Source organism: Panthera onca, chromosome X (assembly GCF_046562875.1).
Source record: "Panthera onca isolate mPanOnc1 chromosome X, mPanOnc1 haplotype 2, whole genome shotgun sequence".
NCBI classification, from domain to species: domain Eukaryota; kingdom Metazoa; phylum Chordata; class Mammalia; order Carnivora; family Felidae; genus Panthera; species Panthera onca.
Genome location: NC_138357.1, coordinates 83,460,938 through 83,484,640, shown reverse-complemented (window position 1 = coordinate 83,484,640; position 23,703 = coordinate 83,460,938). Strand labels below are relative to the sequence as shown.

The 23,703-nt window shown below is 46.4% G+C and overlaps 1 protein-coding gene across 12 annotated transcripts in view; it reads left to right on the top strand.

Moving 5' to 3' along the window:
- The window catches only part of HUWE1 (HECT, UBA and WWE domain containing E3 ubiquitin protein ligase 1), a 168,964-nt gene extending 145,564 nt beyond the window's left edge, over positions 1-23,400 (top strand). For 9 of the 12 annotated variants that reach the window (XM_081793318.1, XM_081793327.1, XM_081793329.1 and 6 more), the window contains 29 exons: positions 702-930; positions 1,563-1,741; positions 2,026-2,115; positions 2,275-2,429; positions 3,567-3,612; positions 5,565-5,849; positions 6,682-6,937; positions 7,138-7,268; positions 7,789-8,003; positions 8,079-8,367; positions 8,506-8,608; positions 9,358-9,904; positions 10,597-11,200; positions 11,887-12,008; positions 12,121-12,277; positions 13,530-13,662; positions 13,944-14,146; positions 14,749-14,876; positions 16,169-16,265; positions 16,832-16,981; positions 17,632-17,877; positions 18,192-18,309; positions 18,882-19,022; positions 19,968-20,255; positions 20,371-20,476; positions 21,113-21,230; positions 21,531-21,712; positions 22,001-22,191; positions 22,779-23,400. In XM_081793318.1, the coding sequence (XP_081649444.1) occupies positions 702-930; positions 1,563-1,741; positions 2,026-2,115; positions 2,275-2,429; positions 3,567-3,612; positions 5,565-5,849; positions 6,682-6,937; positions 7,138-7,268; positions 7,789-8,003; positions 8,079-8,367; positions 8,506-8,608; positions 9,358-9,904; positions 10,597-11,200; positions 11,887-12,008; positions 12,121-12,277; positions 13,530-13,662; positions 13,944-14,146; positions 14,749-14,876; positions 16,169-16,265; positions 16,832-16,981; positions 17,632-17,877; positions 18,192-18,309; positions 18,882-19,022; positions 19,968-20,255; positions 20,371-20,476; positions 21,113-21,230; positions 21,531-21,712; positions 22,001-22,191; positions 22,779-22,881 (5,612 nt within the window). In that variant the 3' untranslated portion in view covers positions 22,882-23,400. The remainder of the gene's footprint in view (positions 1-701; positions 931-1,562; positions 1,742-2,025; positions 2,116-2,274; positions 2,430-3,566; positions 3,613-5,564; positions 5,850-6,681; positions 6,938-7,137; positions 7,269-7,788; positions 8,004-8,078; positions 8,368-8,505; positions 8,609-9,357; positions 9,905-10,596; positions 11,201-11,886; positions 12,009-12,120; positions 12,278-13,529; positions 13,663-13,943; positions 14,147-14,748; positions 14,877-16,168; positions 16,266-16,831; positions 16,982-17,631; positions 17,878-18,191; positions 18,310-18,881; positions 19,023-19,967; positions 20,256-20,370; positions 20,477-21,112; positions 21,231-21,530; positions 21,713-22,000; positions 22,192-22,778) is intronic. The other 3 variants (XM_081793328.1, XM_081793324.1, XM_081793321.1) reach the window with 2 other exon arrangements.
- Positions 23,401-23,703: the final 303 nt, after the last annotated feature.

The following is a 23,703-nucleotide window of genomic DNA, read 5'->3' as shown; positions in this document are numbered from 1 at the left end:
GAGCCTCAGTTTGTCACCTGTAAATGAAAAGTTTTTTTTTTGAAAATGGGTTGTATTACATAATTTTCAAGGTGCCTTCTATTCTGTGATTTTTTTTTTCATTTTTGTGATTTCTGTCAGTCTTCCTTACGTTGAGCCTCCCTTCATTTAGTAAATCAAATTGAACAAATGAGGATGCCTACTATTTTCTAGGTACTAAGAATACAGCAGTGAAAAATAAAACGGTCCCTTTCCCTCAAAGGAGCTTATGGTCTATTAGGAATCATAAGTAAGCAGGCATTACACTGTAGTATGGTAAGAAAGCCCAGAGTAAAGGGTTATTAAGCCAATCTGTAGAATCTGAGCAAGTGACATCTGGGCCAAAAACAAAAGAGCAAGTAAAGAAGGGGGAGAGGATTGGAGTCTTCAAGATGGAGGAGTAGCATGTTTCTGAGGGGTCTAAAAGCATCACTGTGGCTGTCGTGTGGAAAATGGATTGGGAGAAGGTACTAGTTAGGAGACTGTTGCAATATCTAGGTAAGAGATGGTGGCATAAGCTATGGTAGTGTCAGTGATTATACATGAGGCGTGGGAATGAGGGAGAAAGGACAAAGCTCAGGTTTCCGTGTGAGGAAGTAAGGCCCAGGAGACATGGCTCTGGTTGAACAACCTTGGAAGAAATTTCTTTTTGACACTGACCCCTTTACATATTGTCCTTGCAGCAGACATCCCCCCATCCCCAGGAAATATCCCTACCACTCACCCACTGATGGTACGCCATGCAGACCACAGTTCTCTGACGCTGGGCAGTGGCTCCTCCACAACACGTCTCACCCAGGGCATCGGGCGCAGTCAGAGAACCCTAAGGCAGCTGACAGCCAATACAGGCCACACCATTCATGTTCATTACCCTGGGAATCGCCAGCCCAACCCTCCTCTTATACTCCAGAGGTGAGTTACATTTGTCCCATTTCTTTTTGGGTTATATATGCAGCCTTCTGGAGAATACCAGATTGTATCTTTTTGCTTCAGTGTCCTATGTATACATTCAACAGTCAGTGAATCATTTCATATGCCAAGCACTTTACACTTTAAATATAGACATGATGGGATTTCTGCCTTCAGGCTTAGAGTGTAGTGAGAAGAAAGGACATAATAATCCATGTACAGGCAACAGTGGGTATACAAGAGAGATATTATACCCTAACACAATTCCTGGAGTTACCAGTGACACTCACTGTACAAGGAACTATGGAATAATATGTGACCTCAACCCAAATAAAGTTCACAGACAGATGGAATGGTTAGAAAGATAACTAAGATTTATGCTTAGTGGGGCACCTGGCTGGCTCAGGCGGAGGAGCATTTGACTCTTGATCTCAGGGTCTTGAGTTAGAGCCCCGCATTGGGTGTGGAGATTTACCTAAATAAATAAGACTTTAAAAAAAAAAGATTTATGCTTAAGTATGATCAAGTCTATAATAGCATTAAGCATTTCCTAGAGGTTACAGAAAGGATCACAACAACAGTTGCAAGACCCCTATGGATTACAGTGACCATGGCACTCCACCATCACCCTACAGGTTGCTTGGTCCTTCTGCTGCTGCTGACATCCTTCAGCTGAGCAGCAGCCTTCCCCTACAAAGCCGAGGCCGAGCCCGCCTCCTGGTGGGCAACGATGATGTCCACATTATTGCCAGATCTGATGATGAGCTGCTGGATGACTTTTTCCATGACCAGAGCACAGCTACCAGTCAAGCAGGCAAGTTTGGTGAAAAGGGAGGATACATAGAGTTTTTCGCCTTCTACTTTTTCCCTGCTGAGGGAAAGGAGAACATTATCTGCCCTGCCTAGAGAAACCACATATTATAGGGGCAGAACCACTTGATAATTTAGCCAAGGTCAAAACTTTTACTATCTCTGGATACCTGTGATGTGCCAAACCTTGTGATAAGACATTGGGTCTTGTTAGAAAAATACGGCAATTTTTGCATCAGATGACATGTGACCAGGCCAGGAATCTCATTCTCTTTTGTTCCCTCACAGGGACCCTGTCCAGCATCCCCACAGCCCTAACCCGCTGGACAGAGGAATGCAAAGTTCTTGATGCTGAGAGCATGCATGACTGTGTTTCAGGTATGTGGTAGCTTGGTTATCTGAGCAGTAGTGAGCCTTCCACAGCTAGGATGAGTGCATGGGAGAATGTTGCCCTCATTCTCTGGCCACAAGCTCTGCCTCTTGGCTTCCTTCCTCACCTCCCCTGAGCAACCTCTGATCTTTGTTTCTGTGATCCAGTTGTTAAAGTGCCCATTGTCAATCACCTGGAATTCCTGAGGGATGAGGAGCTGGAAGAAAGGCGGGAGAAACGGAGGAAACAGTTGGCTGAGGAAGAAACAAAGATAACTGACAAAGGCAAAGAAGATAAGGAGAACAGAGATCAGAGTGCACAGGTGATTTGCAAGGGCTGGGAAGATTCATCTTTGGCTATGTCTACCTTTACTTTCATGTGGTTTTGGCATACACATAGCACCAGTCATTGAAGAATCCTGGGATGTTCACATTGAACTTGAGAAATGATTCATTCCAAATTCACCATACGTTCACATGTTTTTTAGGAAAAAGAATTCAAACCCAGAGGGAAAATTATTTCTCCATTGTCTCTCACTGGGGAAAACTGGAGAAAGAACCAGAGTGGCTCCTGACTTACCAGTCACACTGTGTAATCTCTTCCTTCACTGACTGCAGCTAGATTAGAAGAATGAATTTGATTATGCCCATGCTCTTGGGGGTTCAATTCCACTTCACTCTCTGAGGATTGACTTAACAAGTGTGGGGGCAACCTTACCAAGATGGCCCCATTCCATCATTTAAATAAGTTAGGCTTAGGTTTCAGCTTCAGATCAGGAAATGTTCCTTCCCTGAGCCCCATAACCACATGTCATTTCTAAGGCTTGATTTTTCATTTTGATTTAGAAAGAAGCTACTGGTTTAGAAGTTTTGGGGACTTTAAACAATATTAGCTTTAAAATATATGAAGTAAAAGCTAACAGAAATACAAAGAAATTAAAAGACTTGAGTTGAAAGACTATTATGTCCCATTCAGCAGTTAAGGTATTTGTTTGATCAGTTAGATCAGTTTGATCTAACAAATAACTTTGTATGGAAGTTTTGCTTGATATAAACAATAACATTGTTTCAAACATGTGAAAAGGGATAGAAAATCAGTAAGCCTGGTATATGATTTAAGAAGCTGGAGTAGACAAAATGAGCCCAAGGAAGGGAAATAAAGAGAGGTGAAACTTTAAGAAATTCTTGCTGGCCTCACAATTGTGTTTAGGTCATGTCCTATGCCAAGCCCAGCTCACTCTTCAGTCAGCCCTCTGGAAGTCCCCCCCTGTCCCCAAGCCATCTTTGAACACAAGTATGTATTAGAGAAATTGGAGATACATTTGCTCACTAAAGTGCTCATCTTCATCCAGGTCACTGAACTCCTAGGTGGCTTATGTTGGAACTGGTGGCTATTATAGTTGACCCCTATCTTAATGTGCTTGCAAAGTCCCACATGGGTCTGTCTCTTCTCTTTCCAGTGTACTGCATCTAAGACCAGTGACTCCACCGAACAGAACCTCTCAGGTAACTCTACCCGCCTTTTTACCTTCTTGCTAATTGGTTGGCTCTTTTTCCTGACCCAAGTAGCTGGCCCAGGTGGGCTGAAGATGAATGAACACTGGTGCTCTGTGGGATGAGGTAGTAGATTGTATAGTTTTAGGGTCATACCCCATCTTGGAGATAACTATACAGTCTACTGTCTTTCCCACGGCGGTACACTTCCCCTCCGACGTGCTCTGTTCAGGTTCTCATTCTGATCTTGCTGTGCTGCATTCTGGCATGTATAGCAAGGCCATGTGTCCTGCCCCCTTTGGTGACCACCATGGTGTGGTACTTCATGAGAATACCTGATGGCGGTAGTCCCAAATGCCAGTCCTTAGTGGAAATGAACAAAGTAAAGAGGGATCGGGGCACCTCAGTCGGTTAAGTGTCCAACTTCTGCTCAGGTCGTGATCTCATGGTCTGTGGGTTCGAGCCCTGTGTTGGGCTCTGTACTGATAGCCTGGAGCGTGCTTCGGATTCTGTCTCCCTCTCTCTTTGATCCTCCCCTAACTCATGCTCTCTCTTTCTCTCTCTCAAAAATAAACATTAAAAAAAAATTTAGGGGTGCCTAGGTGGCTCAGTCAGTTAAGCGTCTGACTTTGGCTCAGGTCATGATCTTGCAGTTCACGAGTTCAAGCCATACATCAGGCTCTGTGCTGACAGCTCAGAGCCTGGAGCCAGCTTCCAATTCTTTCTCTCTCTCTCTCTCTCTCTCTCTCTCTCTCTCTGCCCCTTCCCTGCTCGCTTTCTGTCTCTGTCTCAAAAATAAACATTTAAAAAAATTTTTTTTAATTTAAAAAGTAAGGAAGCTTTATTAAAAAAAAAACTAAAGAGGGATTAATGAGTTTTTCAGAAAGCTAAATTTATTTGATTTAAAGAAATTATGTCCTTTCTAGGTCTTTGGTATCAAAATATTTTTATTAAGTGATATTGACAGGATTCTTTTTTATTTGGCTAAACTAAAAGTTGGTAATCCTATGTTAGTCTCTTTTTATTTTTTCCTTTTTGTATAAACTTTGTGGGTCTGGAATCTAAAAGTCTAATGCAGATATTATCTTGAGCAATCTGCTTTTGGGGAAGGTAGCTCTGTGGGTTAAATGGTATTACTGCTGTACGTTTCGTATTCCTCCTTCTAATCTTAATGTCAGTAGCTGTTTCATGATTCTAGTAACTGGTCCGTGTGGTATTATGTCTCCCCCACCCCATCTCCTCAGAATTTTCCTCTGCTTTCCTATACGTTCTGTCTCCTTTGGCATTTGGGTTGCAAAATGATTATACTAAAGACTACTGTATTTTTTTTTAAAGCAGTGAAAGTGGGTGGTAGGTGTCCTGGTCCCTTTAATGAAAGTAAGGTCTTTGAAAGGGTCTGTCATCAGGAAAAATGGCCTTTTGCCTGCTGCCCTTGCTAGAGGATTCTGCTCATGCCGAGGTGAGGTAGTAAGTTGTATTGTTGTGGGGTAGGGATTTTAGGCCCCAATTAGAAGATAACTATACAACTTACTACTTTCCCTGGTGTGTGGCATATTCATACTTAGTCTTGGCACTGTTGCCTCCATCAGAGTTGTAGATATTCCTTGGATAATCAGGACCGGGGGGGGGGGAAAAAGGGAGGTGGAAGGGAATAGGTGATATTTAGGGTGAGGCAAATATCATTATAAAGTGACTTGAACTCTTTCCCCTTCCGCCCAGGACACAGAAAGATTTAATTCTTAGGATCTACAAAGATTCAGATCTCCAGTTCTTGAGACTAAGATAGCACTGTGCCTTAGCCCTCATCCTGGGTATACCAGACCAGCCACAAGCTGTTCCTAGGACCGGTCATAGCCCCGGGGGTGGGCAGGGTACTTGTCAGGCCACTTGTGCTGATTAAGTGGTTCCCTGGGTTCTTGGCTGATTGCCCCTTAACACCCCCATTGTCATTCTTTCCGAGAAAGATGGGACTCCTATGCCTGACAGCTACCCAACAACCCCATCTTCAACCGATGCAGCAACATCTGAGTCCAAGGAGACCCTTGTCGCTCTGCAGCCCTCACAACAACAAACACTCCCACCCCCACCAGCCTTGGGAGACATTCCTCAAGAGCTGCAATCCCCAGCTGGTGAAGGGGCAAGCTCTACACAGCTATTGATGCCGGTAGAGCCAGAGGAACTAGGTCCCACAAGGCCAAGTGGAGAAGCAGAAACGACTCAGATGGAGTTGTCCCCAGCTCCCACTATAAGTGAGTAGAATTTCAAGGTTTTGGCGGGGTGGGGGGGGGGCAGGAGGGTATAGGGGTGGAGAATGGACATCTTTGTAGTTTCTCTTTACTTTTCTTAGAGAAATAATAGAAGCTCAAATTCTCAAAGAGTATGTTCTCACCTTGCACATTAGCTTTCCTAAAGTTGAGGTTTCTTCTCTGTGTCTTCAAGTGATAATATATCTGAGTGTCTAATGATACAAGTGATGATGCCAGCAGTTTATTGAGGTAATCAGAAAACCCTCCTGGGACACCTGGGTGGCTCAGTCAGAAGAGCATGCAGAAACAACCCTCTAAAGTAGGCAGTGTTATCTCCATGAATAAACTGAAACTCACATGAAATATTAGCCCAAGATCACTCAGTAAGTGGTTGAGCTGAGATTAAAATCCAGATCTGGGTGATTTTAAAGCTTGCTCTGCTTCAGCATCCTTCAGGGATGGCAAGCATCTGACCCCACACACATATAGCTCTCCCATCCTGGCAGACACCATTTATATCATGGCACTGTTTCCCACTGGTTTGAAATGGGGCCTCAAAATTCTTCTCAGCAGTGTTCCAACAGGATGAATTGAAACCTAATTACTATTCCTGCTGTATACCATGCCGCCTATGATGTGCTCTGGAAAAGTCTTAAGGTGTAGGAGTTTTTTCCTTCAAGGAACATTGTTTATTTAGATAAACAGTACCAACACGCATGTATAAATGTTGCCTGCAGGGAATCTGAAAGTGACAGGCTCCCTTAATCTGGCTGCATCTTAATTCAGCCCCCTCTTCTAGGCAGAGATCTAACCTCTCCATGTGACTTCCTCCTAGCCTCTCTTTCCCCAGAGAGAGCTGAAGATTCTGATGCACTGACAGCTGTCAGCAGTCAACTGGAAGGCTCTCCCATGGACACCAGTAGCCTGGCTTCCTGTACCCTAGAGGAAGCTGTGGGTGACACCTCAGCAGCTGGCAGTTCTGAGCAGCCCACAGTAGGCAGTTCCACTCCTGGGGATGCCCCACCAGTTGTCACAGAAGTGCAAGGCAGGGGTGATGGGTCAGGGGAACCTGCCCCACCCCCTGAGGACAGGTAAGTATTGTGTACAGAGCAAGAAGAGGGCAGGATGTGATGGCGGGTCTTTCAAGCCACATGTAGAGTTGTTAGCTACTGCATACGCTTGGTGCACTAGGGAGGTCAACATAGCTTCTATAAGAAAGGGATATTGTAGGAGTGTTTTCTAAATAGGAAAGCATTAATACAAAAAACAACCTGAAATTTATTTTCTTCAGCTCTCCCCCTGCATCCTCTGAGAGTTCTTCCACCAGAGATTCTGCTGTGGCCATTTCTGGAGCAGATTCCCGGGGAATCCTAGAAGAGCCACTGCCTTCAACAAGCAGTGAAGAAGAAGATCCCCTTGCAGGTGAGCTCCATGTGTGCTCAGGCCACCCAGGGGTTGTTTAGGCTTCTTGTAGCCTTTGGCATGGAAATGCCCACCAAACGGTTCCATTTGGAAGGCGGCATACACATGGGAGGAGGACTTAGTGGTAAGGGTGTGTTAATGCTGCATGATAGGATGAGCCCAGGCTTTGGAGTCAAACAGATCTTAGCTCAGGTTCCTCCCTCTGCAGCGACCTACCTTCAGAACCTGGGGGCATCACTTAACTTCTCTGATTCTCATTGATAATGAGGCAGTAATAATAGTTACATTGTAGGGTCTTTATAAAGATTAAGTGACAGTGTACACACAGAATCTGGCATATAACAAGTGCTATTCTGAGCCTAGGGAAGGTGAGTGGGCCTTCTGTGTGTCCTGTCTTTTGTGTGCAGTGAGGACAAACAAAGCTCATTTCCCACAAGCAAGGCCCTGAGTTTCTTTACTCAAGTGCATCTTAAGCATCGGTAGAGGTGCGAGTTCCTTCACGTCTTGCACCTCCCCTCAGGTATCAGTCTACCCGAAGGTGTGGACCCCTCTTTCCTGGCTGCTCTGCCTGATGACATTCGCCGGGAAGTCCTACAGAACCAGCTGGGCATTCGTCCACCAACTCGGACTGCCCCTTCAGCAAATAACTCAGCTCCTGCAGTGGTGGGGAATCCTGGTGTGACTGAAGTGAGCCCTGAGTTCTTGGCCGCCCTGCCTCCAGCTATCCAAGAGGAAGTATGTGAGCAGGGAGCTGGTGGGACCAGGATGCCTGGTTGTGGGTGTGCCCCATTGACATCTTCTGCTCTGTAGGTGCTGGCACAGCAAAGAGCTGAGCAACAGCGACGGGAACTGGCACAGAATGCTAGCTCAGACACTCCCATGGACCCTGTGACCTTCATCCAGACCCTACCCTCAGACCTGCGCCGTAGTGTCCTAGAGGACATGGAGGATAGCGTGTTGGCTGTGATGCCACCTGACATTGCAGCTGAGGCTCAAGCCCTGAGGCGAGAACAAGAAGCCCGGCAGCGACAACTCATGCATGAGCGGCTCTTTGGCCACAGTAGCACCTCTGCACTCTCTGCCATTCTCCGAAGCCCGGGTACAGAGGGAGGCAAGTGGGAGGGCTCTGAAATGTTTGAATTTGTATACACAAGGCTCTGTTGTTGCCCTTTGTGTTACCCGGACCTGGCATACCACCCGCCTCCCTAGTTTCAGTTTCCTATTTCTTTTCTTCTAGCTTTTACCAGTCGCCTCAGTGGCAACCGTGGAGTTCAGTACACTCGCCTTGCTGTGCAGAGGGGCGGCACCTTTCAAATGGGGGGTAGCAGCAGCCATAACAGGTACCTTTGTCTTTTTTCACCTTGCCATATCATCTCTCCCATATACTGCCAGTCCAACATCCTTAATTTACAGGTAGAGGGACTCAGTGAACTCTCCAGCTGATGCCTTGAATGAGTGGGGAGCCAAATCTTTGGACTCACCTTCAGAAAGCCACACTTTGGGGTTGGTGTAGCTATTGTAAACCATAATCACAAAGTAAGGCAGGCTGGCAGCAGATTGTGGTATAAGGAAAGCCATTTGCCTAGAGATTGTAATATCTAGGCCACAGAAGAAGAGGAGTTCATTACTACCCAGGCTGAAGCAGACTGTACCCAACATGCCAAAATGTAAAGGGAGTGATCAGTCTCTATGAGGCAGGCAGGCAACCCCCTAGTAGTCTAGAGAAGGCAGAAATAAACATTATTTTTAAGACTTCAAGTACAATCTAATTTTACCAATTGATGATACAGATATCATGTGATGTAAGGCAAGTCACTTAACCTATTTGAGCCTCTTGTTCATCACCTCAAAAATGGGCAATTCTTTAGTCTTATCAGCAGCCCCGTACCAGCTGGTATAGACATTGTAGAGTGCTTGGTACCCAGTGGGCACACAAGAGGGCAGCTCTTATTATTAAGAGCCCTTAGACTTAGGCACTTCTCCTTCTTATGCCTCCTTGGAGGTATGCAGCTCATCCCCCTTCCCCAGGCCTTATACCTAATCCCAGCATTCTAGCTACGTGTTACCCAGAAACTATGCTCTGTTCCAGGCCTTCTGGCAGTAATGTAGACACTCTCCTCCGCCTCCGAGGACGACTCCTCCTGGACCACGAAGCCCTATCCTGTCTCCTGGTCCTACTTTTCGTGGATGAGCCAAAGCTTAATACAAGCCGTCTACACCGAGTACTGAGAAATCTCTGCTACCATGCCCAGACTCGCCACTGGGTCATCCGCAGCCTGTTGTCCATTTTGCAGCGTAGCAGTGAGAGTGAGCTGTGCATTGAAACACCCAAGCTCTCCTCAAGTGAGGAGAAGGGCAAAAAGTCAAGCAAGAGCTGTGGATCAGGCAGCCACGAACACCGGCCCCTGGACCTCCTACACAAGATGGAGTCTAAGAGCTCCAACCAGCTTTCCTGGCTCTCAGTATCTATGGACGCAGCCCTAGGCTGCAGGACTAATATATTCCAGATTCAACGTTCAGGGGGTCGCAAACATACCGAGAAGCATGCAAGCAGTGGCTCCACTGTCCACATCCACCCCCAGGCTGCTCCTGTTGTCTGCAGACATGTTCTGGACACACTCATTCAGTTGGCCAAGGTGAGCTTGAACCCAACCAACTCTTGGGGATGGAAGAGGGATGGCAATCACAGCCTAGATGAAATCTGAACTCTGAGAGAGCAAGTAGGTCTTTCTTCACCGTTAGTGCTGAGGCCTGTATTGTTTCTGAGAGTTGTCAAGTGAATAATTTTGTGGGGTTCTTTTTACTTTTTGCAATTTTTGTGCATTATATCATTTCGTTATCAAAACAACTTTCAGTAATCTGTATGATTCCCATTTTACACATGAAGAAGCTGGGGTACAGAAATTTTTAGTGGCTTTGTCACATGGCTAGTAAGTGATGGAGCTGGACCTAGAACTTAGTTCAGTTTTCTTTTTAATAATCATTGATGCCATTTGTTGAGGGCCTGCCTTGTGCCAGGCACTGTGCAGAAATACATTATCTCCTTCTATCTCAACAATTTTTCAATGCAGCATAGGTGTGCTCCCCATTTCATAAATACAGAGACTGACGCTCAGAAGTTAGCTAATCATCTCCCTTCAAAGCCCTTGTTTGTTTCTTTGGGCCACTTCACCATCAGTTAGATAAAACTCCTGTATGACATCTCTCCCATGTTGCCAAAGCTATCCAAAGGAGTAGAGAGTCTAGGAACCAGTTGTCTTTCCTTGTCAAGAAGACATATTTTCTCTGTGCACCCCCTAGATCAAGCATGTCCTTCTCTTGCCGGCAGGTATTTCCCAGCCACTTTACACAGCAGCGGACCAAAGAAACAAACTGTGAGAGCGATCGGGAGAGGGGCAGTAAGCAGGCCTGCAGCCCATGCTCTTCACAGTCCACCAGCAGTGGCATTTGCACAGACTTCTGGGATTTATTGGTAAAACTGGACAACATGAATGTCAGCCGGAAAGGCAAGAACTCCGTGAAGTCAGTGCCAGTGAGCGCTGGTGGTGAGGGGGAAACCTCCCCATACAGCCTCGAGGCCTCTCCCCTGGGGCAGCTCATGAACATGTTGTCACACCCAGTCATCCGCCGGAGCTCTCTCTTAACTGAGAAACTCCTCAGACTCCTTTCTCTCATCTCAATTGCTCTCCCAGAAAACAAAGTATCGGAAGCACAGGCTAATTCTGGCAGCAGTGCTTCCTCCACCACTGTTGCCACCTCAACCACATCTACCACCACTACCACTGCCGCCTCCAGCACGCCCACTCCCCCTGCTGCAACCACCCCTGTCACTTCTGCTCCAGCTCTGGTTGTTGCCACGGCTATATCCACCATTGCCGTAGCTGCTTCGACCACGGTGACTACCCCCACGACTGCTACCACTACTGTTTCAAGTAAGTGTGGATGTAGGCTGGAAGCCTGGGGTGTGTACACCCACCTCACCCCTCACTCCCCCATCCAGGTATTACTCCCTAAATGATAGCAGTCAGCTTGGTTTGTGTTTGTGAGAGCCAGAGGCGTTCATTCTTGACCTCATCAGTCCCAATTCACTCTCTCCATCCTTTTCCTCCCCACACCCATCCATCCACCCACACAGACACTCGTAAAGACCAGCAGGCATTCACTAAATGTGGATTCCCTAGGCTAAGCACCAAAAGGAGGATAGAGAGAGAAAGTCCCTATTTTCAAAGAACTCCCAACCTTTCCATCCTGGTTGAAGGAGCCAGTTCTCAGGACAGAGTTCAAGAACAGGCAGGACACCATGTGAATCAGGGTAGACTAGCCAAGCTGTCCTAGGAAATAAAGGGAATGAGCCCTACAGCAGACTAGTAAGAATTATTTGAAGATTTTGAGGAAGGGGCTCAATGGTAGGGAAACAGTTGAGAAATGTTTGGGATTATCACTTTAGAAGGTACAGTCCTGAGACTCCTTGACAAACTGAGTCATTGGGATTTGGCTTTGGTGGGTGGCTTTTCATTTTCACTACTTTCCCGTATTGAAGCCCTGGATGATTTAGTGATTTCTTGGTTCTGGCCTGTGCGTTTTAGAGGCTTACAGTGTTTCATCTGTTTCCTCAAAGCTTCTACAACTACTAAGGCCAGCAAATCTCCAGCAAAAGTGGGTGATGGGGGCAGCAGCAGTGCAGACTTTAAGATGGTATCCTCTGGCCTCACGGAAAACCAGCTACAGCTCTCTGTGGAGGTGAGTCCAGGCTCTTCTGAATTCCCAAGACTGGGGGAGAAAAGGTAAATGGGAGTAGATAAAGTTTTAATTCTTAAGTTGAGGCTCACCCCTTCTCTTTTCTTTTTCCCAGGTGTTGACGTCACACTCTTGTTCTGAAGAAGGTCTGGAAGATGCAGCAAATGTGTTACTACAGCTCTCTCGGGGGGACCCTGCAACCCGGGACACTGTTCTCAAGCTGCTACTGAATGGAGCTCGCCATCTGGGCTATACTCTTTGTAAACAGATAGGTAATAACAGGAGTAAAACGTCTTGTCTTTCTGAAACCTTCCACTGAGATATCCCCTCTTGGGGAAGCCAAGTGGAAGCCTTCCCCGAATCCCCAGGTTGAATCAAACTCCTTCCACTTGTGTAGCATAGCCCCCTGTACTCTCGTCCATTGCAACACTGATAATACTGGGTTATCATCTGTTTTCCCCTGCTCAGTTGTTCATGGAGAGCGAGGCTGGGCTTTTCTCTATATTGCCAGTGCCCGGCACGTGGCACGTAATCCATGCTTAGTAGTAAAGGGAAACGATCATGTATAGGACCAGCAGTGCTCTTTCTTCCATTTCTACATTCTGGGCACTTGCAGGAGTCCTATGATGAACCTGCTTAGGCAACTTCACCACCTCAGAGATGCACCTGCACTTAGGTTAGGCTCAAGAATTGAGAGTCCAAATGGTACCCTCTGCCTTTGTGTACTTGTGAGGGTACAAAAGTTCTAAGAACACTTGGAAATTGTCTCATTTCAATCTTCCTTCCTGTTGTTACCAAGAGAAAACTAAAACCCAGGTTGATGAAGCAATTGAATTGATGAGTAGAGCCAGGTTTTCTTTCAGCATAGAGAGCCTGTTTGCTCTCTCCCACTCCCATCCCAATCATGGCTCTCCCTAGATTTTGGTTACCTGGTTAGTTCTCTCCCCACAAATGTGCCTGGGGCTTAGGTGATATGGATGTTAATTAAACTGTTATGACCCAGGACGTTATGTTCTTTGCTACATGAGAACTATAAGGTTCTTCCGGGAGGAATTTGGCCACAGTCTGACCTTTCTTGACTGCTACCATTCAACACCCATGGGCCAGGCAGTGTCCTAGGCACTCTCCTGCAGTTCTTTCCTTATCCTCAAAATAGCCTTGTGAGATTAGTCTCATTATTAAAATGGATAAGTAAACTGGGAGAGGGAGCTAAGCAGTTTGCCTGAGATCACCACAAAAACCTCAGAAGTTCAAAATGTATACAGGCTCCCAAACCGATACTTTTTGTTCTCTGTACTGATCTGCATTTCATGTAGATTCTACAGATTCTTGAGGCAGGGTAAATTGGTAGTCTCTGGATGGTTGATCCATGAACACACATAGGTGAACAGCAAAATTCTGCTCACTCCAGATTCTCTGCAGCTGAGCAAAGACAATAGCCTGGTAGGTTTCTTGCAAAGGTTTGGCTTTCAGCTGCTTCACTAGGGAAGTCTGAACACTTGGTGGCTCCTCTACTTGACCCAGGTACCCTTCTGGCTGAGTTACGGGAATATAACCTAGAACAGCAGCGGCGAGCCCAGTGTGAGACCCTCTCTCCTGATGGCCTACCTGAGGAGCAGCCACAGACCACCAAGCTGAAAGGCAAAATGCAGAGCAGGTGGGTGGTAGCCACTCATTTGGCTATGGGGCCAAAATCTGGGATATTCTAAAAGGTGGCTCTTGCTGGTTTCCTGGTTTGTTTGTTTTTTTTTCTTTTTCCCCCCTCTCTGGGCAGATTTCTTTATCTGTCCTATACATACCTGACCCTATTTTTTCCCCACTGTGGGATTTCCTTTGGAGATTCTTTAACCCTCTAGCCAACACCAAAAAGCCCTGCTCACTCTGGATGTTTGTGCTTTGATGCTGTCAATATACGCAAGCCACCTCTACACTGTCCAGGTTTGACATGGCTGAGAATGTGGTAATTGTGGCATCTCAGAAGCGACCTCTGGGTGGCCGGGAGCTCCAGCTGCCTTCTATGTCCATGTTGACATCCAAGACATCTACCCAGAAGTTCTTCTTGAGGGTACTGCAGGTCATCATCCAGCTCCGGGACGACACACGCCGAGCTAACAAGAAAGCCAAGCAGACAGGCAGGCTAGGTATGGAACTGGAGTGTCCAGTTGAGGGTCAGGGTTGGTGGTGGTGAACTCAGAGTCCCTGGAGGGCAGGACCTAATGTCATGTCTCCATCCTGCTTGAACTTTCCAAAAAAGGAAATGATGATACTTCCCTAGAATGTTGATGGCTGCATTCTGTATCTCACTCAAGCTGTCTGCATAGGAAATTCATTAGGGCAAGTGAGAATTAAAGGGGAGTGGAAATCTGGCAAAGAAATTGGGGGCAGATCTTTCGCTGGATAAGGTTTAAGTCACCGTGTCTCCGTTCTGCTTCTTGGCTCACTCCTGACTAAAACTTTGCAGCCATGTTGCCTCAGCCATGGCCTACCAAATCCTACCTTTCTTCCTGTCCCACAGAACCTTCTCTACCTGCTACTATCCATCTGTGTACCACCATGCCCCCTGCCCTTACTTGTAATGGTAGCTCTTAGTGCCTGGTGATGAGCACTGTGTAGCTGCCTGAGCTAAATAAAGCTCAGAGACTTCAGCAGGATGCCCTGTGGCAGCCCAGGCGATGGGAGAGAGAATATTGGGCATTCTCTCTTTCTACATTTTATATCTTGCCTTTCTTTTTCTTTCTCCCAGGTTCCTCCGGTTTAGGCTCAGCTAGCAGCATCCAGGCAGCTGTTCGGCAGCTGGAGGCTGAGGCTGATGCCATTATACAAATGGTACGTGAGGGTCAAAGGGCGCGGAGACAGCAACAAGCAGCAACGGTTAGCATGATGCCTGTGGCCCCTCATTCATTTGTCTCTCTCCCCTCCCCACCACATCATCAGTGGGGTTTCACTGCCCTTACCTTGTATGCTTTTGCATTAAGTTTGCTGTATGAATGCTTCTGGACAACAGGGTTACTTTCTGTTGGTGTTTTCTCTACTGTTTGTTCATTGTTTTGTTGGTTTGGTTTGGATTGATATGATTTAAAGCTTGGCCATCATACCCCACTCCCAGCTATCCAGTCAATAGTGGCGCTTTTGCATACTGCATAATGCTAAGTGTCTGGGTTCTAAGGGGATGTGGAATAAAGATTTTTCAGTCTCTTGGAATAATGCAAATACATCAGGAATCCAGCCCTTGAAATTCTCCCAAGCTTGGTCTACGTCCCACACAGCCTTTTCTAGGCTATGGCTGGTCCATCTACTCTGGCCTCTGCTTCTGTTTTCCATACTCTCTTGGTACCTTGGCACCTAGGCACTCAGTCACTTTTAGGAAGAAACCCTCAGGTTTCTAGATAGCCAACTCATTGTTGGGATCCCAGCACAGAGTGGCTGCGGGAAAAGCCTGGCATCATGTATGTATGCTGTGGCACTCTCATTGTTTTCCTGTTCTTGAAACATGCAAGTCACCTTCCCAAGATCCAGGAAATAAAGGTATCCTGAGGCTTGGTTTTTCTTTACGTATAATTACTATTCTACAGTATGATTTCATTGAGCATGCTGGGAATGTCCTAGAATTTGAGGGCTGTGACTCCCAACAAGGGAGAAAGGGAAAACAGCTATTATTCTGAAGTACTTTTTTCTGCCCCGTCTTTCCCACACCCGATAGGGTAGATGTTGGCTTTGTGAATAATGCCACCCATCAAAGGCTTTCCCTTATTATTTCCCCTTTTCTGAGCAAACAGAAACAGAGAGCCAAACCTACAGTCTGTTCACTTGAGTTTTATATGTAGATGCACATATATGTAATCTGTCCCCAGAAGAAGTCTTCCAAGTCTGTATCCAGAAGGCTGGTGTCTGACTAGATGTAGGTCAAGAGTAGAGTGGAGGCAATGCAGGAATCTAAGGAGCTTTTCGGAAAAGCTTGCTAGCTCAGGGTGGAGGACAGCAAAGGAGGTGGGAAGGCCATTCTTTTGTTCTGGAAAGCCACAGGGTTTTCTGACCAAATATATAGGAAACCTCTTTCCAAACTTAGTATGTGTGAGAATGGATAGAAACAGCCTCTAGCCTCTCCCTGAGGAAAGCAGAGTTGCATTGCACCCTTTATGTGACTTTGTCTCCCTTTTATCCAGTCGGAGTCAAGCCAGTCAGAGGCCTCTGTCCGGAGAGAGGAGTCACCCATGGATGTGGACCAGCCATCTCCCGGTGCTCAGGATACTCCGTCCATCGGTCAGTACTACTTCCTGTTTCCAGTGCACCAAAAGAGCCAGTCTTCATGAAGTGTCTGCTGGGTCCCCTGTTCTCCACATATATAAGCTCTGTTTTCCAGTTTGTTCCACTGAACACTGGTTTTTGTAAACGTTAATAGGCTTTTACCAACGAAGATCAATATCACCATCTCACGCCCTTATTAGAGATTCGTAGCATACACTACAATTCCTGGAGTTAAGAAACTCCAGGATGTGATGTGATGTTAGATATGGAGACAGCACGTGTTTCAGTTGTGGCTCCCCCATTTAGTGACTCTGGTACCTGAAGCAAATCTCTCTTGGCTTCAGTTTCCTTGAATGTGGCTCTTGCAAGTGAGAAACCAAATTTTTTATTGTATTAATTTTATTTAAATTTAAATGTCATCCAGTGTAGGATTAGAGCTTACTTTCAGATGTCACTCAGTATTACTTAGTAGCCAGTGAGCCAGTCTCCTTGATCTAATGGCCTGCACAGCTGGTCTGGGAAAAAGCTAAATGAAGGAAATACCTCAAAGGCTTTCTGTCTCTCTTCTGTGTGGCCTGTAGGCTCAGATGGAACCTCACAAGGGGAGAAGGAGGAGAGGCCACCTGAGTTACCCCTGCTCAGTGAGCAGCTGAGCTTGGACGAGCTATGGGACATGCTGGGAGAGTGTCTAAAGGAACTGGAGGAATCCCATGACCAGCATGCGGTGCTAGGTGAGTTGTGGCCTTTGGGCCAAGGTCCCAACCCACTGATCTGCTCTGGGCCCTTTCTGCCAGCTTAACTTTTTTCCTTCCAGATCACCCCTCTCAGTGTCTCTGAAATGAGAATTCAAAGGAGAATTCAAATTCTGTCTTTAGTATCAGAAAAAAAAGATTTGCCTTCTCTTTTAGTAGCTGGTATCTTTCACTTTTTAGACCAGGGGAATCTTTATAACTGGTAGCCTATTCCATTTTTCTTTATTTTTTTTTTTAATTTTTTTAACGTTTATTTATTTTTGAGACAGAGACACAGCACGAACAGGGGAGGGTCAGAGAGAGAGGGAGACACAGAATCTGAAACAGGCTCCAGGCTCTGAGCTGTCAGCACAGAGCCCGACGCGGGGCTCGAACTCACGGACCGCGAGATCATGACCTGAGCCGAAGTCGGACACGTAACCAACTGAGCCACCCAGGCGCCCCTCCATTTTTCTTTAGTTTCAAGGAGGCTCAGACTTCCTCCGTGGCTTCATTTTTCTTTGTTACCATTGTATTTCTCCTGCAGGTTTTCAGTATTTCTTCCATACTGTACTTCTGTAATTTGATCATGAAGGAAAAGAGGTTTGTATGTTGAAGTTTCAAAACTTCCCTATCATTCCTACCCCCAGTGCTACAGCCAGCTGTCGAGGCCTTCTTCCTGGTCCATGCCACAGAGCGAGAGAGCAAGCCTCCTGTCCGAGACACCCGTGAGAGCCAGCTGGCACACATCAAGGATGAGCCTCCTCCACTCTCCCCTGCCCCCTTAACCCCAGCCACTCCTTCCTCCCTTGACCCATTCTTCTCCAGGGAGCCCTCATCTATGCACATCTCCTCAAGCCTGCCCCCTGACACGCAGAAGTTCCTTCGCTTTGCAGGTACAGGGAACTCTTAGGCCTCCAGCGTAGAAGGATTCATTTTTTATACAGGGTCATTTCATACATTTTATTCTTAGCTGTTTCATGGGGGAGAGGGATGGGACTGAGTGAGAGAGAGAGAGTGTGTGGGGGGGGGTGGCTGGGTGGGTAGGGGGAGAAAGAGAATGAAGCTAATGAGGGTAGGGACTGGATCTGAAAGCCCTTTTGTGCCATACTTTTTTCTCTGAAATAAGAAAGTTGCTGGTTGGTTGGCTATCATGTAGTCTTCTGGGAACCAGGATGTGCTGATTCCTGCTGTCCCTTTCTCCCCACAGAGACTCACCGCACTGTGTTAAACCAGATCCTACGGCAGTCCACCACCCACCTCGCTGATGGACCTTTTGCTGTCCTGGTAGACTACATTCGTGTCCTCGACTTTGATGTCAAGCGCAAGTATGTGCCCTGGAGGCTGTGGGGATGGGAACTTTTCAAATGCTATCTTCTCTCCCAGAAAGGAGCCAAAATTCCTCCCGAAGGAGTGTTTTCAGAGAAAGAAGTTTCCATTGGTGGCAGCCCTTGGAAATGGTGCTGGGTGGGAGGGAAGAGATTCATCTGTGTCTCTGACAGTCATTGTACCTAAATACTCCCTGGTCTTCTCCATCCTTCCTCAGAGAAGTGCAAAACCTTTGTTTAATCACATGACTCCTAAAGTTCCATTCCATCCTTTGGGGTAATACAGGAGGTGCAGGTAGCCATAGTACACTTACAGCATGACTCAGCAGAAATTCTCTGCCACAGACTCTGGGCCTTTATTCGGTGGAGATGGGAAAAATTTAGAGTTGGTAATGAATAACCTGCCTCTCCGAACTACTGGGCACTTCCCCAGGGGAACATTTGGGGAGCAAGGATCAAAGTGTTGGGAGGATGGGAGGAACATCACTGTGGGTCTTCATCCTAATCAAGATCAAGCAAACAGAAGTTTGCTCTGCCACCCCCAATCCTATTTTCCTTTTCTGCCTCCCAAGATATTTCCGCCAAGAGCTAGAACGTTTGGATGAGGGGCTTCGGAAAGAAGACATGGCTGTGCACGTCCGCCGTGATCATGTGTTTGAAGATTCCTATCGTGAACTGCACCGGAAATCCCCTGAAGAAATGAAGAATCGATTGTAAGAGCCCATAAGAGAGAAAAGAGGATGGGAGGGTGGAGCAACTTCCTACATGGTAGTGAAGGCTTACTTAAGCACCAGATATGCCCAGGAACTGAGGGAGGTGCTGCCCTCCCCAGCAGGAATTCCAAATAGGAACCTGGTAGAGATAGTCTCACTGAGCTGTCTTCTGTCTTCTCGGTCTGGTCTCAGAAGACTGGTCTAATGCTGGCTAGGCTGACCTTTGGGATGAGCTATGCAACAAATCCCAGAGAGAAGAGTCTTTGGCATTTATAAGGATAAACCTGATGGCTTCACAGAGAGCTTTCTCTGTTGTTACATTAGGAATGGGAAGACTGCTGAGCAAATGGTATCCTGGCTTCAGGGAGACCACACTTGCATGAGTGGCTCCTCACCAAATTGGTAATTGTTTACTGGTGATTCTGAAGCCACCTAGAAGAGATCAGCAGTTTAATGCCAGTGAGATGAAAGACCTGTTGGAGTAGTTTGACGCTCCTGAGCTCAGGAACTTGATTCCTCCTCTCCCTCGTGGCATGGGTTCCCCATCCATGTAATCATATAGGAAGTCAGAGACACTTCTGAGACAGACTGGGCCCTGCTCCTCCACCACCAAATCCTTAACAGGTATCAGCCTGATCAGCCCTCTCTGACACCGCTGGATTCCTCCTCTCCCTGCTTTCCCTAAGTGAGGCCCTCATTTAAGCCTCTATACCTTTCCTGTTGATGAACCTTTACTGATAATTCAGGACTTCTTTTCTGTTGATGCTTTTTTTTTGTCCCAGATCCCTACCCTTCCTCTGGGCTTTCCTGGCACTCTGTATTCACTTCTGTTCTCTGATCCTGTACCCCCCAGCCATTGCTTCACTCACTCACTCGGGTCATACTACATAAATGAATGGATTTGTCCTGGGCTTTCTGCACATCTGTTTCTGGTCTCTTACGCAGGTATATAGTGTTTGAAGGAGAAGAAGGGCAGGATGCTGGAGGGCTCCTACGGGAGTGGTATATGATCATCTCTCGGGAGATGTTTAATCCTATGTATGCCTTGTTCCGTACCTCACCCGGTGATCGGGTCACCTACACCATCAACCCATCTTCCCACTGCAACCCCAACCACCTCAGCTACTTCAAGTTTGTTGGACGCATTGTGGCCAAAGCTGTGTATGACAACCGCCTCCTGGAGTGCTATTTTACTCGGTCCTTCTACAAACACATCTTGGGCAAGTCTGTCAGGTGAGGATGTGGCAAAGGATCCACATTCTCTTTTGACAGGTTCTTTTCTTGTGTCCCACCCCCATGCTTCTCTCCTGCACCCTAACCCATGGTGACCCTGATCGTGTTTTTCTAGATATACGGATATGGAGAGTGAAGATTACCACTTCTACCAGGGCCTGGTTTATCTGCTGGAAAATGATGTCTCCACACTAGGTTATGACCTCACCTTCAGCACTGAGGTAGGTCAAGAAATTGTCACCACAGCACATTCTAGCTAGTCCAGGAAACCCATTATGGGGCCACCCTTGAACTGGGATTGGATAATCTCTTATGCTTCTAAGGAAGCATCTCAACTTTTAAGTCCCATGCTCCATTCCCCATCCAGCAGTGAGTAGTGGGTATTTATATGAGACATCACAAACAGAAAAACCAGGATTTGTAAAACAATTCAAGTTCCTAGTTTCCTCTTTATTTATATACATATATATATATGTATATATGTATTTAAAGTCTCCAATTCCATATTCTTCATTTCCAGAAGTAGTTCATTGTAGAAAAATGGTATAAATAAATATCAGTCTTCCTCCAAATTGTTTTCCATATAGATTGTACTGTATCATATTACACGTTAATCATGCCTTTTCCCTTTTACCATTGACAATTTCCTTATTTTCAGCCTTTATGTGTTTTGAAGCCAAACCCTTGGCTTTTCTCTATTACAAAGTTATGAGCTCCTGAGAAAAGATACTTTTTTATGACCTTGCTTCATCTCTCTACCCAGGACATGGCAAAGATTTTACATATTCCCAGGTAGCTATATAAATCCCATCCTGGACCAAGCCTGGTATGAATGATTGGTGTTTTGGGTGTTCCAGGTCCAAGAGTTTGGAGTCTGTGAAGTTCGTGACCTCAAACCTAATGGGGCCAACATCTTGGTAACAGAAGAGAATAAGAAGGAGTATGTACACCTGGTGTGCCAGATGAGAATGACAGGTAGGGGAAATGTCCCTTATACTCCTTGTTGCTCATATGGGAAGAGGTCAGGCCTCACTCATTTCACAGATACTGTTTTTTCTCTTCCCCTGTGCCAGCCACAAATCCCAGCCAGAGTCCAAACACCTGACGAAAAAATATTTCCCTTAATTCACCCTATACAGGGGCCCAGAAACAGTGTTAGGTGAGGCAGGTATACCATTCACAATCCTAGTTGCAGCTGGAGCCAGATTGAGGACCTCTGACCTCTACCAGTTGTGTGAGTTTAGATGCCGCATGGCTTGTTGGTTCTCTCCCCAGGAGCCATCCGTAAACAGCTGGCAGCTTTCTTAGAAGGCTTCTATGAGATCATTCCAAAGCGCCTCATTTCTATCTTCACTGAGCAGGAGTTAGAGCTACTCATATCAGGACTGCCCACAATTGACATTGATGATTTGAAATCCAACACTGAATACCACAAGTACCAGTCCAACTCTATTCAGGTGAGCTGCTACTGGCATCTTTCTCCTATCCCTAAGCAGTGCTAGTTTGTATGACACCAAATAAACCAGTACTCTTTGGGGACATGAAGGGGGTATAGGTGACAGCTTACTTACACCTAACTCTTCATCCTTCTAGAACATGTTTTCAGGTGATGTTTTTGCTCATCTTATGAATGGAGGAACTGAAGCCCATTTCACGGAAGGGACTAGCCTAAGATTTCAGATCCTATCCCCCCTCTTTTCAAGAGCTCTCTACCTAACACTGGCTTCTTGTGTCCTTTCCCACAGATCCAGTGGTTCTGGAGAGCATTGCGTTCTTTCGACCAAGCTGACCGTGCCAAGTTCCTCCAGTTTGTCACGGGTACTTCCAAAGTGCCCTTGCAAGGCTTTGCTGCCCTTGAAGGTATGAATGGCATTCAGAAGTTTCAGATCCATCGAGATGACAGGTCCACAGATCGCCTGCCTTCAGCTCACACATGGTAAGAGGAAGGATTTGTTCCCTGTTTTAAGCATTCATGATTGAGCTTGCATATTTGCTGCTTCTAGGCCCCTACCCAAGGGCAGGAACCCAAATCTGGCCCCAGCTATGCTAGACCTTGGGGTAGCTCACAGTTTGATAGTTTTGTGGAAAAGGTGATGTTTGAGATGAGAAGCTGGCCCAGATTCACAGTAGGTTGGGGAGACATTGCAGGTCAACACTGCCACATGAGAGCACAGTGTACTCCAGGGCTCAGTTGGAGCAAGAGGTTGCAGGCAACAGAAGGCTGAATAACTGAGCAGAGGTTGGATCACCAGTGACCCCAAAGGCCTCCTTGGAGCTTGCACATTAGCCCATAGGCAAGGCTGTGGTGTTTAAGGAGTGACAGGGTCAGATTTACATTTTAGGTGCCTCATGGCCAGTATTGGGGCCAGATTAGAAGAGGGCAGAGCAGGCTAGGCTAGAACAGCAAGTCTTCAAGAAGTGAGGAGTAGGTTCCCTTAGGGAGGACAGGTCAGTGGGCACCATGGGAACACAGGGATTTGGTTATAATCTTTTGTCACAAACTGATTTTTCTTCTTTCCCTAGTTTCAATCAGCTGGACCTGCCTGCCTATGAGAGCTTTGAGAAGCTCCGCCACATGCTACTGTTGGCCATCCAGGAGTGCTCTGAAGGCTTTGGGCTGGCCTAATAAGGCTCTGCCCACCACTGTGGGGTTTTTCTATCATTGTTGGACCTGGGAATGGGGGGAAATGAAAACAAAAAAGAACCCGAAAGAAAATGTCAAAAACCAATAAATGAAATCCATCAACTCACCATGTGTGTGTCCCAGCTTCCCCAGCGCATACCCATTGCCCCTCTCCTCATTTTCTCTCCCTCTCCCTTTTCCTCACCTCCTCCTCCCTGTTCCATGCCGTCCATGATCCCCAGCCCATGTGTTAAAAAGGCATTAGCCTTTGCAGGGACCTGTTTGTCCCAACTGTTTGAACAGTGTGCTCCTCAGATTCTGTGTTCAGAAGGATTTGCTGCATTGAGACTTGAAACCTTTGGATAGGGGAAAAAATTATATATATATATATTTTTTTGTTCTGTTTGCATTTCTTAATTTGTGCTTGGAATGTGTTGATGTGCACAGCTAATGATTCAATGCGAGACAAGATTGGCGTCTGTGTTGTGGAGGTTTCAAATAAAGAGCACTCTTCATAACTCACTTTTCACAATGGAGTTTTTTTCAAACTTAACTCTTGAGCACATGCTACTACATCTGGAGAAAAGATGCAAATGGACTCCAGAAAACCAGCTCTGCCACCACCACTGGTGCATCTTCCTTCTTCAAAGGCGGTTTCCCAGTTATCAGGAGAGATCAGCAGCCACCAGGAATTGAGGGAAGCCTGTTTTTTAGAATGGGACCTGCACTTGAGGGCGGTGATGGTGTTACAGATTGCAGCCAAGGACAAAGCATCACCTTGCTTGAGGGGAACAAACCAGGTTTTAAGAAACATTCTGAGAACTC